General features: G+C 41.1%; 1 protein-coding gene across 1 annotated transcript in view; it reads right to left on the bottom strand.

Moving 5' to 3' along the window:
- The window catches only part of Spice1 (spindle and centriole associated protein 1), a 41065-nt gene that overhangs the window by 10713 nt on the left and 13436 nt on the right, over positions 1-16916 (bottom strand). The window contains exons 8-13 of the mRNA XM_059276867.1: positions 8578-8717; positions 8240-8377; positions 7627-7892; positions 6479-6610; positions 2306-2456; positions 1124-1348 (exon numbers count right to left, since the gene is read on the bottom strand). Coding sequence (XP_059132850.1) covers positions 1124-1348; positions 2306-2456; positions 6479-6610; positions 7627-7892; positions 8240-8377; positions 8578-8717 — 1052 coding nt within the window. The remainder of the gene's footprint in view (positions 1-1123; positions 1349-2305; positions 2457-6478; positions 6611-7626; positions 7893-8239; positions 8378-8577; positions 8718-16916) is intronic.

Genomic DNA, 16916 nt, shown 5'->3' on the forward strand with positions numbered 1-16916 from the left:
GCAGGCGGATCTCTGTGAGTTCAAGGCCAGCCTGGGCTACCAAGTGAGTCCCAGGAAAGGCGCAAAGCTACACAGAGTAACCCTGTCTCGAAAAACCGAAAAAAAAAAAAAAAAGAAAATATTAGCAACTTTTAAAGAAATAAAAATCCATGCAAAATAGGGATGGAAAAGTATCTCCCAAAAAGGAGCTGGGAAGCTGTCTCAGGAGTTAGAGTCACATGCACACAGGCTGCAGTTCCATTCTCAGACTGCACAGGAGATAACAACTCCCCAAAGCTGTCCTCTGACCGCCACATACAAGCCATGGCATCCATGTCTACACACACACACATTCTCTCTTTCTCTCTCTCCCTCTCTCTTCCTCTCCCTCTCAAAATTAGTTAATAAAATTTACAAAGGAGGTGGACAGTGATGAAGGAATATACTTAATATTGTTGATTGTTGGCCTCCACACAGGCACACATGGGTGAGTGAAGTGTCCAATACACACAAAATAAACAAAGAAAAATAATTAAAAATATTTTTTCAAGGACCAGCAACACACAGCTCAGTGGGTAAAAGTACTTGCCACCAAGCCTGATGACCAGAATGTGATATGCAGGACCCACATGGTGGAAGGCAAGACTCCACTACCACAAGTGTCCTCTGCGTGCCAGGGTACACATGTGTATACACGTACATAGTTGGTCACCAACTGCATGCCTTTGGAGAGTGTATTTTTCCCACATCCTCCTCCTCATTCTGTCTCTGGGATATCATGAAGTGAGCGGTTTTCCTCTGCTGTGTCTTGTTCTACCGCTGCTCAGAAAGAACAGCGCTAGCTGACCATGGACCACTGAACCCATGAATGAAAGTAAGTTATCCAGTGATTCTCACAGTGATGAGGGAAGGAGGGGGGCAGGGACACATATGACACAGACAACACTACCCTGAAATACAAGTGCGTGTGCGTGCGTGCGTGTGCGTGCGTGTGTGTGTGTGCATGCGTGTGTGTGTGTGTGTGTGTGTGTGTGTGTGTGTGTTCAACACATTATACATACGCACACACATATATAATAATACATCATATGGATGAAGGGTAAAACTCACAGCTTCCAGGGAAATGTAGAAGAGCCATGCTTACCATCCTGGAGAGGAGAGAACTCCGAGTTGCTCTTCTGCCTGGGTGGGGTTAACATCACAGCTGGCTCGAAAATATGTGCTGGGAAATTACTGGCCAGATTCAAGTTCTCTGTGGGGGTCGGCCCCTGAGAGAGTTTAACAGGCAACTCCTCCTGTGGGAACTCAACGGCTTCTTCCCCTCTGAACATCAATGGCATGGAGACATTACTGCTTACAACAGGACCCTCTGAGAAAGGTAAGAGGACATTAATTTCAAAGGAACAAAAAGGATTTATGAGCACCTTTTAGGTATTTAGTCTATTTTAAAATTTTTATCTATTTGTTTTTGTTTACATATACGTGTGTGTGTGTGTGTGTGTGTGTGTGTGTGTGTGTGTGTGTCTATTCAAATGTACACCATATGCTTTCAGGAGCTCACAGAGGCCAGAAGAGGGCTTCAGATCCCCCTGGAATTGGAGTTACAGGCAGTTATGAGCCACCACAGGGGTGCTGGGAACTGAACCTGGGTCTTCCGCAAAAGCAGTAAGTGCTCTTAACCACTAAGCCATCTCTCCAGCCTCCAGATATGTATTTTTAAATGCATTTAAGTAGTGTGAAAGTCCCTAGAATCCTCAGTCTCTCAGGTATATCCTCCTTTGCCAATAATTCATAGGCAGGCTCTTGTTTTGTGTAGGAAGAGCTGTGAGAGCCACAAAACTATATAAAGAAAGCCACTTACCACCCCACCCTCACCTTCCTAATGGTCATGACAAATAAGGCAAGAACAGAACTTTTTAATATACTGACTTCCATATACAAGGGTCATTGTAAAACCAGGTAACTTGGTAGGTCATCGTTAACAGTGTGGTGCATTCCATGCTATTCTAACAGAGTTGTAAGACTGAGACATAGGAAGATGTGAACCAGGTTTTACCTACATGGCATTTATGACTTTCCCACAGGCAAAGATGAGATTTCATAAGAACCTTATAACCCCTGAATTTCTCACCCTTCAGTAACTAAAGGTTTCTCAAAAGCAAAGCTTAACTCGCCAACATTGTATTAATGAAATAATAATAGCAAAGCCCACAAGAAGACAGTGACCATGTATAAGTTGTATTTTAGTCTGCCACTTCTTCAAATCCATCAGCTCTAGCTTCTTTGTTATTTAATGACAGTCTGGGAATGATAAGAGTCCACCTACCTACATTATCCATAAGTCTTCTACCCAGAGTTGTCCTTTCTGATGCTTGACTTTCTTGTCTGGAGTTATTTATCACAGGACAGTTCTTAATGGTATGTGTGAGCGATATAAGCTGCTCATCTGTAGAGACCATGTACTGCTGAAGTCTCGCCTACAGAAAAGCACACGTCACTGGTATAAGAGACATCAAACCATTATCTAATGCATAAGCCATCCAGAGATGGGAGTGTGTGTGTGTGTGTGTGTGTGTGTGTGTGTGTGAGAGAGAGAGAGAGAGAGAGAGAGAGAGAGAGAGAGAGAGAGAGATCCTTATTTTAAATACTCACTCTAAAGCTATGTTATTCATAGTTACAAATACTCTAAAGGTATCATGATGATGAAATGATTAAATAAACCACAAACTACTAGTTACTAAGTACTCTGCTATAAAACTAACCTTTTTATAGAGCTTTTAATTTAACAAAATCTTTTCATATAGATTATCTCTACTGACTAACTACAAGAGTGATACATTAGGTAGGGGAAACTCAATAGAGCATTCCATGGGCATTTAAGTGAATAAACTAAAGACATACAGTATATAGATGAAATAGTGTTATGGGCGAAAGAAAAGCACAGCATTTTATATGTAGTATTATTACAATTTTATATTTTATCTTTATAGGAGCAATAACTATATTTTATGTATACTCAGATTTGTTTACACGCGTGTATATATCTACTAATATTATGTAATTTTAAAATTTTAAATAAATAAAATATCACACCAATGATTTACTTTCTCTCATATAGCTGGACATGTTTAGAATTCCATTCTTACATTAAAAGTCAGCTTATTGTCCAGAACTTTAAATGGATTTGTTTTTTCTTTATCTTTTCCATACTGTAAATAGATATAAATAGGTCACGTGAAATCAATAAATCTGATTAAAAGCACGCAATGCAGGTGTTTTGTAAATACTGGCACATGGTTCTTAGAAGCACAGGCGACGGCAGGTGAGAGGGAAGAAGGAGGAGTTGTATGGACTGCCGAGACCTTGTCACAAAGACAACGTAGGAGAAACCAGGGATGACAGTGAGTGGCACATCCTAGGTGCTTAGACACACAGATAACTAATAACAGTGGGTGCGGTCCAGACATCAGAAATACTAGCAATAGTGTAGAAGAATAAAGCATGGGACAACTTCCTGTCACCAGCATGTTCTCCCCAAACTTCACACTCACATATTCCGTGGTCTTCTGAGTACCCCATCTAGGACTCCTCTTGAAGCTGTCTATAGCATAAACAGCAGCTCATCTTTTCCCTGCCTAATCCTAAACTGCCCAGTTACCTTTGGCTCTTTTTCTCTCACATCCTGTCCTTCACTCCATTTCCAACGGGACTGGCTGACCTTCAAAATACACTCTGAGTTTGCTCAATCTTCACCATTTCCCATTTCCACTTCACTTCCTCCACACTGTATCCTTAAGGACTATGAAGCCCCAGTTACACTTCCATCTCAAGACCTGTGTTCTTACTTTTACTTAGTCAGGCTGCTCTGCCCCATCTGAGTCAACCTAACAACTCCAAGATGCAATGTTCTGTTTTATCAGCCTGCTGCCTTCCCTACTTCTGCCCTCAAACTGCAGTGTGAGACAGCAGTGATTTCACAGGGGCACCAGAGGGCAGCTTCAGCTCTCAGGAGACACCAGTAAAGACAGCCATCTATGCGGAATTAGTCTATGCAACCATTAACTGGCAGCAGCTCAGAGTTGGAAAATGGGATTTCATTGTATTATTTTTGATAATATCAAATCTGCTTAGCCAAGCATGGCAGCACACACCTGCAATTCTAGTACATAAGAAGCTGAGACAGGAGGATCACAAGGTCAGAGCCACATTATGCCACATAGTAAGACCCACTTTCGAATAATAACAAGAAAGCTAACCCCAAAATAATCAAATCTGCTCATGGCTGGGTTTCTGGAAGCAGCTATGTTAAGAATATAAGTTCTGGGTGGAAACACACTGTGGAATAAGAAATGAGGATAATGATGTCCAATATAACTCTAAGCTTATGATAGTTGTACAGTGTCAGAAAGGTATACATATCTCACTGATAAATAATTATAGTCATTTATGAACAAAATAAATGTATGACTTTATTTCTACTTATATATTAAGTATTTATTAGTACTAAGTGTATTATTGTTAAAATCATTCCCACAGTTGTTAGACCTGAGTCAAGAGACACGAGGTTACCCAACAAAGGCAGCACTCCCTGCTATAGTCACACACAGCACAGTGAGTGGAGTTTTAGTCTGGTGTAGTCATTAGCACAGTTCATGCAGCACAGGAGCCCAGATGAGCCTCCAAAGACTTCAGACACATCACGACTCTTCTCATTTCATTTGCCTACTTCCTTAACCAGCATGCAGAGCCCTATGCGAGGCACTTATCCAATCTTATCTCTGACTGCTCTCTTTCCACTTCACTTCCTCCACACTGTATCCTTAAGGACTGTGAAGCCCCAGTTACACTTCTATCTCAAGACCTGTGCTCTTACTTTTCCTGTCTATACTGCTCTTCTAGCAATCTACAAGTATTAGTTACCCACAATGACAAAAAGATGAATAAAACATTCTGTGTTCTCAAGCAGCATAAAGTCTGTGATGATGACTGACATAGAAATGACATAAGCAAGTACCTTCAATGACACAACATCCAAATGCATCAGAAGTGTGCAGAGGAGGACTGTTCAGGGGGCTAGGGAGATGGCTCAGTCAGTAAAGTGCTTGCCACACACACATGAGGACCTGAGTTCAAATCTCCAGTACCCATGTAAAATGCCAAGCATGGCAGCATATGCTTATAACCTCAGTGCTGGGGGCACAGAGGTGGGGGAGATTCTTGGAGCTCACTGGCCAGTCTCCATCTTCACTGAGAAACCTAACTTAAAAGCTAAGGTAAAGAGGGACTGAGGATGACCCCAACATCAACCTCTGTGCTCCACACACACTTGCAGACACACACGAACGTATCATCACATAACACACACACACACACACACACACACACACACACACACACACACACACCTTAAAGAAGCTTGCAAGCTGTCAGTTTTCTAGAAAAGATATTGTATGCCTTTTTGTGGAGCAATTAGTCAAGCAGCAAGTCAAATACGAAGTCACTGAAAACAGTCATGGTAGCATCTGATGTCACTACAGGAGGGCTGAAAGGCTAGGCTATCCTCTCTTCTAAAATGACAACTGGCTACCAGAATGCTCCTTCACACTTTGTATAAATGGCCACAGTGTTGGTAGCTATTTAAATGTAGATTCTGTTATCTCCACTCCATGGCATATTTCTTAGAAACAGCAAACTTATCCTATATATTATGTGCAATTTAAGTTTTGAATACAGGATTCCGGCATAACAAATGTCATTAACACCCACTGTCATTAACACCCACTCCTGCTGCTGAGCCTGACAGGTAATGGCATCAGCACAGCTAAGCCATCCACAGCTCCAGGAGAAACCTGCATGCATACAGACATGCTCCATTACTAAACACGGAGCCTTTAGAAAAGCACATGAATACCTGCATGGAACTATGTTCTTCTCCAAGAACCCTGCATGTACATAAAGACATACTTTGTAGTAGGACAGGCCCACAGGGTCAAGGAAATTGGCTCAAACCAGTTGCCAAGGCATGCACATAACGTACTTCCTTATGACCCAACCTGGAGTCTGCCTGAGGCCTAGCAACAGGCGCTGTCAGAGCTCCTGATCATGCCCAGCCAATGAGGGATGACCACATAATGCCACCAGACTGAGACACAGCCTGGGTGCTGGGAGGAATAACCGAGTCTGCTGTTTGCCTTCAACTGACTCCTGGTGTTTGTGTTGTTGACACTGTGCCTTCTCACCCCCTCCTTCAAGGCAGCTGTTAAGATCCAGAAACATCGCTTCACTACTAAACATGGATCCTTTGGGAGAGTATGTGAATACCTGTATGGTCCTATGTTCTCTAAGAAACCTGCATGTATATAAAGACAAGCTCCACTACTAAACATGGCTCATTGGGAGAGCATGTGAATACCTGTGTGGTCCTATATTCTCTAAGAACCCTGCATACATACAGACATGCTCCATTAAACACGGCATCATTGGGAGAGCATGTGAATACCTGTGTGGTACTATTTTCTTCTCTGAGGAGAAGAATTTCTGCGGTCAGAGCATCGATGAGCTCTCGTTGATCACCTAACATCTGTTCCAGATGCTGCCTTGTCTCTACTTCTTTCCGCAGTTGAATCTCACTCTGCAAAACACAAAAACAAAAATAAACTCCCACCAGGAGGATCACATACTGAAAACTGCATTTCTACAAAGAGAAGTATGAACCATGACAATGATGAGACTTGAAACTTCATTAGAAGGCTATATTTAATTAATAAAAATGCACCTTTTTGTCCTTGTCCCATCTTTAAGAAGATGTAATGCTTTTTATAAATGGTATACATAATTAAAGAACTACATTTTTTTTTCATTTAAAAAGTGAAAGGCTGTGCATAAATACTGTTTGAATACCCAGACCATCTCTAAAAAAGCATATTGTTTCTGGTCATAATAGTAGGCTACAAGGAAACAAACCGGTTAGCTACAAGTTAGGAATGAAAATTAGTGCTTCTGTATCTTTGAATATCATGCTGTGTGATATACTGCCAATCAAAAATTCATTGTTAAATGTAACTTAAAACAAGTACATTCAACTACACTGACTATTTCTACTACTAAGTGTCATGGCTTTGAAAGTAAGTGAATAGCTAAAAGGCACACGTTACTAACCCTGCACTGTTTCTCAGCACTGGCATACTTTTCAGGACGATAGGCTGAAGGGGAAAGAATGCTGAGAGCTGGGAGGATAACAGGAGTGGGAGGGAGATGAGAGAGGATGGGGGTGACAGACATCAGAACATACCATGTCTGAGCAACATAACAAAGCTACAGTTAACAGTGGTATCTAAACCAAAACACCCTGAGAGTAATACTTGCAACTAGCATATGATATTACTTTATTTATAGCAGAATTTTCTTACTAATCACATTTTTGTAAAGCTTACAGTAATATCAGTATTATTTAGCTAAGTAGGTGTGTCAAATGATAGAGGGGGCCTACAAGCATAAATTTTACTGCAAATAAACTAAAATTGAGTAAAATAAAGCGATTCAAATTTCACTGTGCTTATTTGGAGGTTGCAATAAATTAAGCAAGGAGAAAACAATCCACATATATTCATGCCTGAGGGGAAGATCCACGTAACTTTGTATTCTTACCTCTTTAAGGTACCGCACCAGGCGGCAGAGGGAGCTCACCAGTGACAGAGTGAAGCCTGTGAGTCCCTGGCCACCCTGCAGCCCCTTCACCTCACGCCCCGTCCACCGCTCATACTCTTCCATTTCATGTTCCACTTCATGGATCATGTGTTTCAGGATATCCAAGCTCGAGTTGTTGCTACTTGGTAAGTCTGTAGAGGTTGTGCTGGAGGATAACATGTTTTTCTTCTGCTTAGAAGGAGCACGGATATCTGGTTTTCTTTTCACTGAGAACGACAAAAGTCATTCTAGTTCAAAACCAGGAAAACCACAACTACTAAATTATCAAGAAAATGTTTAATTGTTCACCATTCAAGAGCTAGAAGTTACCATAGTCTTTAATAATAAAAACCTACAACGTTGAAACAAAGTTTACATTATCTATAACTAACATATTCTAACTCTCTCTCACATGATGTGGGACAAAAAGGATTTCTCAGCTTTCCCTCAGCAAACTCATACTTAAACATATTCAATTGGATGGGCTTCGGGGGAAAACCAATTACTCTGATTAACACAGCTATGACAGATGTGTGTCTAACACTTCATCTTTGTGAAGTGAGACGATGTGCACCTTTATTTAGCAGCTGCTTCTGCTTCCTTGAGTTCAGCACTTGTCCCACCACATAGCTGGAGTCTGCAGTCTCAGCAGACTCCTCGGGCTGAAGCCCAGCCTGGAGTCTCTTGATGGCATCGGTCGCATTCAGAGCATCTGCATAGGAAGAACAGAGCAGAATGCATTACAAGGGAGCAAGCTTTCTCTAAAAACATTTGCACTAACGATTCATCAGGATTTAGTCAATGCATAAAGACTCCAAAAGTTAAGTAGCGTTTGAAAATTACTGTGTTCAAAACCAACAAACAAAACCTAGGAAAGTTTGCTACTAGAAATACTACAAAAGTTCAACTAGCCTTTCTGTTCCTCCGCTGAGAGCACCAGGGACGGGGTTCCTGGAGGGGTCCCCTGTGACTGGGTAGCTAGTTTCTGCTGAATATCAGTCCACAATTGATTGATTAACTCAGAATTCTCTTCCTTTAGTTGGTGAAGAAACCTGGAAGTTACAGGACAATGAGGATTAATAGGTGCTATCATTTAAACTGTTCGACTGTTTTATGTGCTCAATTTGAAAGTTTTTATCAAATCACAACGAAAGAAACAATTTTATTGACTTTAGCTGACAAGACAATCTTGTGATGATGAGAAATGTACCCCACAGGCTTACACGTTCAAACACTTTGGCCCCGGTGGTGCTGTCTGGGAAGGTTCTGGAACTTTTAGGAGTGGTAGCCTTGCTGGAGAAGGTCTATCACTGGGGGTTAGGTTAGGCTTAGTGAAGCTTCTCTAGCCGGCCCCACTCCTTCTTCTCACTTTCCGCTTCCAGACGGCCAGTGCCACATGACAGGCTGCCCCCTCCTTCCTGCCGAAATAGACTGTATCTTCTCTGCAACTTTGAGCCAAAATTCTTTTTTCCTTAGGCTGCTTTTGTCTGGGGATTTTATCATAGCAACAGAACAAAGCTAACGCAGACAGGTAGGAAGCCAAAAGGCCCCTCATCTAAGGGAAGAAATCATCCATCTACCTTCCGGTTTCTATGTCCCATGGTCCCTTCCTTACACAGGAGTGTTTGCTTTGGAGTTCTGTCGTATAGTCTCACCCTTCTTTCCTCCTCTAGAGTAATTATGCACACGGTGATGCACCTTGCGGTTTCTCTCCCCTTCAAGAGGCCCGTCTACACGGCAAACAGTCTGCTCATATTGAAGTAAACACTTCATAGAGATGGGGCAGGAGTCAGAAGAGGAGCGTAGGGACTTAGCCCTTTCAGGACAGACCTCAGCCCTTTCCACAAACATTCTCGTCACGGACAATGCTGATATTTTATTTCTCACCTGAACTGAGACTTAAGAAGTGGGAAGATAGAAAACAGAAACAAATTCTACCGGCTAATGAATGAACGTGTAAAATGTGGTGGAACCATTCAATGGATACTACTCAGCCAGAAAAAGGAATAGAACAATGCTCTATACTGCAACATGAAAGACACCAGACACAAACGATGGTACATTGTACAATCTGTATGTGACATGTATAAACAGGCAAATCTACAGCGCAGAAAATATAACAGTGGTTATCCAGTGCTGAAAGGATTGGGAGGAAATGTGCTTTCTTTCTGAAGTGATAAAAATATCTTAAGATTGATTGCAGTGATGACCAAATAACTGTTAATGTATTAAAAAAATACTGAATAATTATAAATGAACAGGTTATGTATCTATGAATTATAAATCAACTGTTACAAAATTAAAGAAGTAGATAATCTAATTAAGCCATTCCATAAATCTCAATTTCAAGCCAACTATAAGTAGCACATTAGAATACCATTTGCTAAAAGTGTATCTGGCAAAAAGAGCCATGATATAAGCCTTACAAAGGGGACGAGCAACAAGAAAAAGCCCTCTGTAATACAACACCAGCTTTAAGCTCAACCTTTAGGCTAAATCTCAAGAAGAATGCTCAACATGTTGGACAAATAAACACCACAATCTCACACTTGCATTACCATCTCTAACGTTCATGCTTCCAAGAGTCAGTCTACATAGTAACCACAAAAAAAAAAAAAAAAAAAAAAAAAAAATGCAGGATCATCAGGGTAGGCTAAAAGCTGGCCTGCCAAAGACACCCACAACCCAATCCCTAGAGTCTATGAATGCTATCTTACCACACTAAAAAAGGGGATTCTGGAGGTTGGGGATTTAGCTCAGTGGTAGAGTGCTTGCTTAGCAAGCGCAAGGCCCTGGGTTCGGTCCTCAGCTCTGAAAAAAAAAGGGGGGGGGGGCACTCTGCAGATGTGGTCAAGTCAAAGATCATGAAACCGGGACATTTCCTAGATTATTGAGGAGTGCCCTAACTGTAAAACGTGGGCATCCATCGAGAGTCGGATCCACAGGGTGAAGACAGAGGCAGACTGGAGTGACATAGTCACAAGTCAGGGACTGCCAACAGCCAGCAAAGGGAAAAAGGAAAACAATAGGTTCTCTACTGGGGCTCTCCCAGGGGGCGGAATGGCCCCAAACACACCTGATTTCTTTTCTTTTTTTTCGTTTTTTGAGACAGGGTTTCTCTGGGTAGCTTTGGAGCCTGTCCTGCAACTCACTTTATAGACCAGGCTGGCCTTGAATTTACAGAGATCCGCCTGCCTCTGCCTCCTGAGTGTTGGGATTAAAGGTGTGTGCCACCACCACCCAGCTCTGATTTCAGCCTACCGAAACAGATTTCAGATTTCAAACCTCCAGACACAATGAATTTATATTGTCTTAGGCTGTTAAGTGTTTGTTAATTTGTTACAGCATCGTCAGGAAACCAATACAGACTATGGACTTGAGTAGAGTGCCAGTGTAGACATAGCTTAGAAGTAGTGGCTTGGGGTAAGCCTAGAAGAATTTTTAGGTGAATGACAGAAGTAGCCCACATTGTCTCAAATGAACTACTGGTAGAAATGTGGATGTTAGTAATTCCTCCAATGAAGACACAGGTGAGGTGCATTGTAGAGAAACCCCGAACTGACTTAGAGAATTCCTATATTGTAAATAGAAAGTTGGCAGACATATGACTGTCAATGGAGCTTCCAAAGTTGCAAAGGACATAAAAAACATGCTGTTAGTAACTGGAGACCAGCCAGTGCTTGGGGTGGTGAAATCTTAGTGCAGCTGTGTACATAGGAGAACGTTGTAAGTGATGAATCAAGGAGTCTCCCTGAGGACACGCAAAGCAAAGTGCTAAGGAAGAGAAGAGCTGCGGGCAGCCTGTCAAGCAAACAGGACTCAGGCTTCAACTTCAGCTCAGTGGCAGAGTGCTCGCCTAGTATGCTTGAGGCTCCAAGTTCAATCCCTAGCCCTGAAAAGAAGAATCAGGAATTAGAACTTGGAATTCTGAGAAATGCTTGGACCTGCAGATCTCAAAAGATGTTCAAATTAGCAGAATGGCTGCTTAGAAAGCAAGCTAGTTCTGAAGGGCAAGATCCAATTTCTGGATTGCCTCAGGGATCCCAGCAGAAGCCAGGGTGAAAAAAGATTATCCAACAAAGATCTATGAGGACCTCTTGCCTATCACGTAAAACACGGCCATCTACAAGAGCTCTTGAGAATGTTTTAACAGCAGAAATATCACCAACTTGGATTGATAGGATGGAGTAAAGAATTGGTGCCAGACCCCTAAAATTCTACAGAGAGGTAAAAGCTGATAAAGCTACTCAGCTATAAACATGAGCTGTCTATCCTTAGGCAAAAGGGTGAATGACCCCAAGACCAGAGCTACAGATACACATGTTAAATCCACAGGCACAGAGGCCACGGGGAAACTCAGAAACACTGGGCAGAGCTATGGACCTGAGGATGAAGACTCAGGCCAGAGATGATTATTTCCAGGCCATGAAACCTAATGGAATTTGTCTGTCTGGATTTCAATGTCACTTGTAATTACTGAGTACATTCTTCTTTGCATTATTTTTCCTTCTTTAAAATGGGAATGTCTATAACTCTTGTCCCTGACATGTTCCATCACTGTATTCTGAAAGCAGATGACTTGTTTCCTAATTTCATAGAACTACATAGGAAAAAGAATTCTGTGGTGGCATGGACCATATCCAGAGTCTTCCCATACTTTATTTAATGATGGGATTAGGGACTTCTTCACTAGAACTGACAGAAAGGTATGCTCTTAGACCAGGAAGTGCTCAACCATATCCACAAAATCCATACATACAATAGTGACATCACAAACAAAATGTAAACTCAAATGGTTCAGCTAATGAAGAACCCTCTCTTACACCAAGGAGGAAGTCAGAATAAAGCTGCAACAACACACAAGATGGAAATAAACACACATGAGCATGTGGAGACACTACATGTGTGTGTGTGCATTGAACTGTACATATCTATTTCACAGCAGAAGTTAAAAAACAAAAAAGAAGGACATGGTAGCTGTGCATGCTGGTAATCCCAGCCCTTGGGAAGCTAAGACAAAAGAATCACAGACTGGAGACCCATCTGGGCTATAAGGTAAAACTGTGTCTCAAAAACTAAGGGCTAGAGACAGAGCTCAGCAGTAGAGCATTTAAGCATACGCAAGTCCTGTTCAAATCTCAGCACAATAAACAAAGTTTAAAACACTTCTGACAGCAAAATGGTGTGTGTGTGTGTGTGTGTGTGTGTGTGTGTGTGTGTGTGTGTGCCCATGCATGTGTGTACACATTCTCTGGGTAAGAAATTCTAAAAAATCATTTTTATTTTATTTATGTATTTATTTATCTATCTATTTATTTATTTATTGGTTTTTGAAGACAAAGTTTCTTGGGTAGCCTTGGCTGTCCTAGAACTAGCTCTGTACACCAGTCTGGTCTGGAACTCGTTGAGATCCACTTGCCTCTGCCTCCTGAGTGCTGGGATTAAAGGCGGTATGCCACCACACTTGGCCTAAAAATGAAATCTTTAAATGGATAAATACTAGGAAAAATGATTTATTGAATGCAGGAAAGAAATTCTTTAAAGAAAATCTACCTGAGGAATAAGGATTAACACTAGGTGTCCAATGACAGTTTAATTTCATGAGGAGCATGAGGAACTTAAGGAAAGCATCCAAGAACGGAAGTGAGATTAGGGAGACGACAAACGTGAACGGGAGAGAAGACAGTCCTCCATGTCTGCACTAGTCACTGACAGAGAAGCAGGACATCAACAGAACAGCCAGCACCGGCAATGGGGACAGGGGAAGACAGACCTACAACCTACAGTTGTCACTGTGCAGGATAAAGGGAAACTGTCCTGGACCCTCAACCATGAGACACATCTCAGCAACACTTGAGTCTAAAGGCAGAAAAATAAATGTTGAAGGTGAAGGTAATCGAGTCATTAGACAAAAACACCAAATTTCCTACAAAAGCAAGAAAATTACTATAGCGTTAGACTTCAGAAAAGCAACATGCAAGGTTACCCAAGAGTGAAGAGTATTGCCAAAAACCCAGCAGTACTTCACATACAAAAGCTACAGAAAAATGTCTCCATATTATGCAGAGAACGAGAGATCTTAGAAACTCAAACCTAACCAGGATGTCTCCACCTAATCCCTCCCCTGGGGGATCAGGGAACCTGTAAAAGAGGAGGTGGGGAGAGTGTAAGAGTCAGAAAAGACGGAGGGCACTAAGGAAACAAGACCCTCTAAATCCACACGAGCAAAGTTCATATGAACTCACAGACCGGGGCAGCATTCACAGGGCCTGCATGGGTCTGCACCAGGGCCTCTGCACAGATAGTATGGCTTCCAGTTCAGTGTTTTTATGTGATTTTTTTGAGTGTGGGAACAAGTGGGTCTCTGATTCTTGTACCTTCTCTTGGGTTCTTTTCTTTCTGTTTGCTTTGTCCAATTCAGATGTGTCAGCTTTTTAAAATCTTATTATATTTTATATAGTGTATATTTTATATTTAAATTATATATAAAACATATATAATGTAGTATACCATAATTTATAATAATTTTATTATTATCTCTTAGAAGATATAAGGGAAGCCTGTTTGTTTTCTAATGAGAGACAGAAAGAGAGGGGATCTAGTTGGGAGGGGAGGTTAGGAGAAACTGGGAGGAATAGAGGAGAAGAATCCGTAATCAAGATGTATTCTGTGAGGGGAAAAAAAGTCTATTTTCAATAAAAGGGGGAAAAAACAAAAATGTCTAAAGAATTCAAAGAACATTCTATTCACAGGCCCAATAGCATGGGCTTTAACTAAGCAAGATTCAACTACAAAACAATCAAGGAAACAAGAAAGAACTGGATGAGCATTTAATAATTATTTCATGGCTGTAAGATAAAGAAATCATGGTATACAGGAAAGCACAGTGTGTAAATGCTTTATGTTCTGTCAATTCAAAACTAAGGATGCAACTACAATATGGGGAGAAACGCAGAACACATCAGTTGAACCATCAACGTGCAAAGGAAAATCAAGAAAGCTCTGGCTAACAGCAAAGATTAAGAACAAGACTAAGGTCCATACACAAAGGTAGCCATCACACCAGAACTACAATCTTCCTAAAGTTAAAGGACAACCATGAATATATAGGAAAAGACACAGTGTGCAAGCCTGCAAGCCTGCACGCAGGAGGCTAGGCTGACAGTTTGAGGCCTGCCTGAGGTTCAGTGAGACCAAATCAACAACAAAAAGGAAAAATGGTAACTACAGTGCAAGGCACAGTAGTACGATTAGTGAACACGGCAAATCCGACAACCAAGACAGCAACTGTATCAACCGGTGTTGGAGCTCACTTCACCAATTAGAACTGCCATACTCACTCTCCACGCAATACAAGGAACACAAGTAATATAAAATAACTGCAAAAGGCTAAATATAAGAGACTATATGTAAAAAGCAAAGATACTGCAGACAATCAGAAACAAGAAGTAGAGGTTTTATTCCTGATCTCAGACAAAACAGATCGGACCAAAAGGCATTTAATATGGCAATAGAGATTATGAGGTTAAAAGCCATTGACCAAAATAAAGATACAGCATTTATAGATAAACATGTTCTATAAGTATAGCAATCACCTTCACAAAAAAGGATGTATTAAACTTCGATTAAGTATATTCAAACAAGAAATATGAAGAAAAACAGAAGTACACTAAAACTAGGAGTCTTTAATACATCACTCTTGGTATATAATATGGCGAAATTAACCTAAGAGACACAAGAAATACAACACAGTCAGCAAGGTAGGTGTTATGATGTACACACAGAACGTTATACCTTCCAATAGAATCACAGGTACTTCTCAAGCACGTACATGGAATACTCACAGAAATGTGATCATAGACAGCTCATAAAGAAAGCATCACCAAGTTCCACAAGGAGAAAGATGACAGGCCACAGCCTGAACACAGTGTGGTTAAACTAGAAACGACAGGGGGGTCTGCAGTTTTGCTTTGTTTTATCTTTAATTATATATGTACAGGCAACTCTCAGTGAAAGGCAGAAAAATCAACTGAAATGACCTCATTTCTTAAATAATCCATTTATTTTTGTCAACTGAAAAAAAAAATATACTACAATCCTAAGTCAAGCAGCAACCAAAGAAAGCACAAAGGTAAAAGGAAAAAGTGAGGCAGGAGAAAGGGAACTATTAGCTCAGGTTAATAAACCAGGAGCCCAATTCTTTGAAAAATGAAGAAACTGGACTATTAACCAATCTTAACAGAGGACAACCAAAAGAAATGATGGGGGATCCGGAGCAGGAGCCCACATGCCCTTCCCAAACAAGCACATTTTATAAGATAAAGGACACAAGAGGCATCTACTACTTCACTATTATTTTTCACAGCCCTATAAGTAATCTACTGAAGGGAGAAGGTATAAGACACAGGAAAGAAAAACTGCCCTTTGGAGATGACATGTTAAACCCAGAAGCTAGAGAACTGCTTCCAAACCTCACTTAACCAAGAGTCAGTGACACAGCTGGATCCTGAGGTAAGAAGCAGAACTCACAAATGATGACAGGCTGGAGGGTACAGGGAAGGGTGGTTACCCACCTCCCACAAAGTCCCCAATTCCCCAACCACATGGGGAAAAAACAAGATGTAATAGGAGAAAAAAAAAAACTCTACTTAAAAGAAACAAAAGGATAAACTGAGCAAGTAATATTTTCCTACATAGGAAAAATTAAAACATTCCTCAAAAAAACAAACAAACAAACCACACTTATTAACAAAGGGGAAACACTGTCCTAACACAAAATATCAGTGAGCTTTGTTTTATGAAGTTAAATAAGTTGATACTATTTTTCATATTAAATAAATTAAAATAATTGAGAACACCCTAGTTTTTTTCTTCTCTTTTTGTTTTTTTGAGACAGGGATTACTTCAGAGAAGATGATGGGCATCGAAGAAACTCCACATGGAGTTTACTTTCCTTGTGGCAAGTTAGCCACTGGGCAAGAAAGTGCCCTTGCCTCCACTGCTGACAGTCTGCTGTCCAAATGGACAAGCAGGACACAAAGGAAAGTGATCGCCGATCCTTGCCAAGACAAAGTAGGACAGCCCTTCAGAAAACCCTGCTTCACAGATGAGTCTGTCAGATATGTTAGGCCTGAAGGCCGAAGATGGGATGCCCCAACATTGCAGAGGAACCTTGGATGACTGTACAGGCAGCCAGCTGTTTCTGTCACTTCTCACATTTTTAGGAAGTCACTTGCCTGCACTTCCTGTTT

This window comes from Peromyscus eremicus, chromosome 12, assembly GCF_949786415.1.
Source record: "Peromyscus eremicus chromosome 12, PerEre_H2_v1, whole genome shotgun sequence".
NCBI lineage: Eukaryota > Metazoa > Chordata > Mammalia > Rodentia > Cricetidae > Peromyscus > Peromyscus eremicus.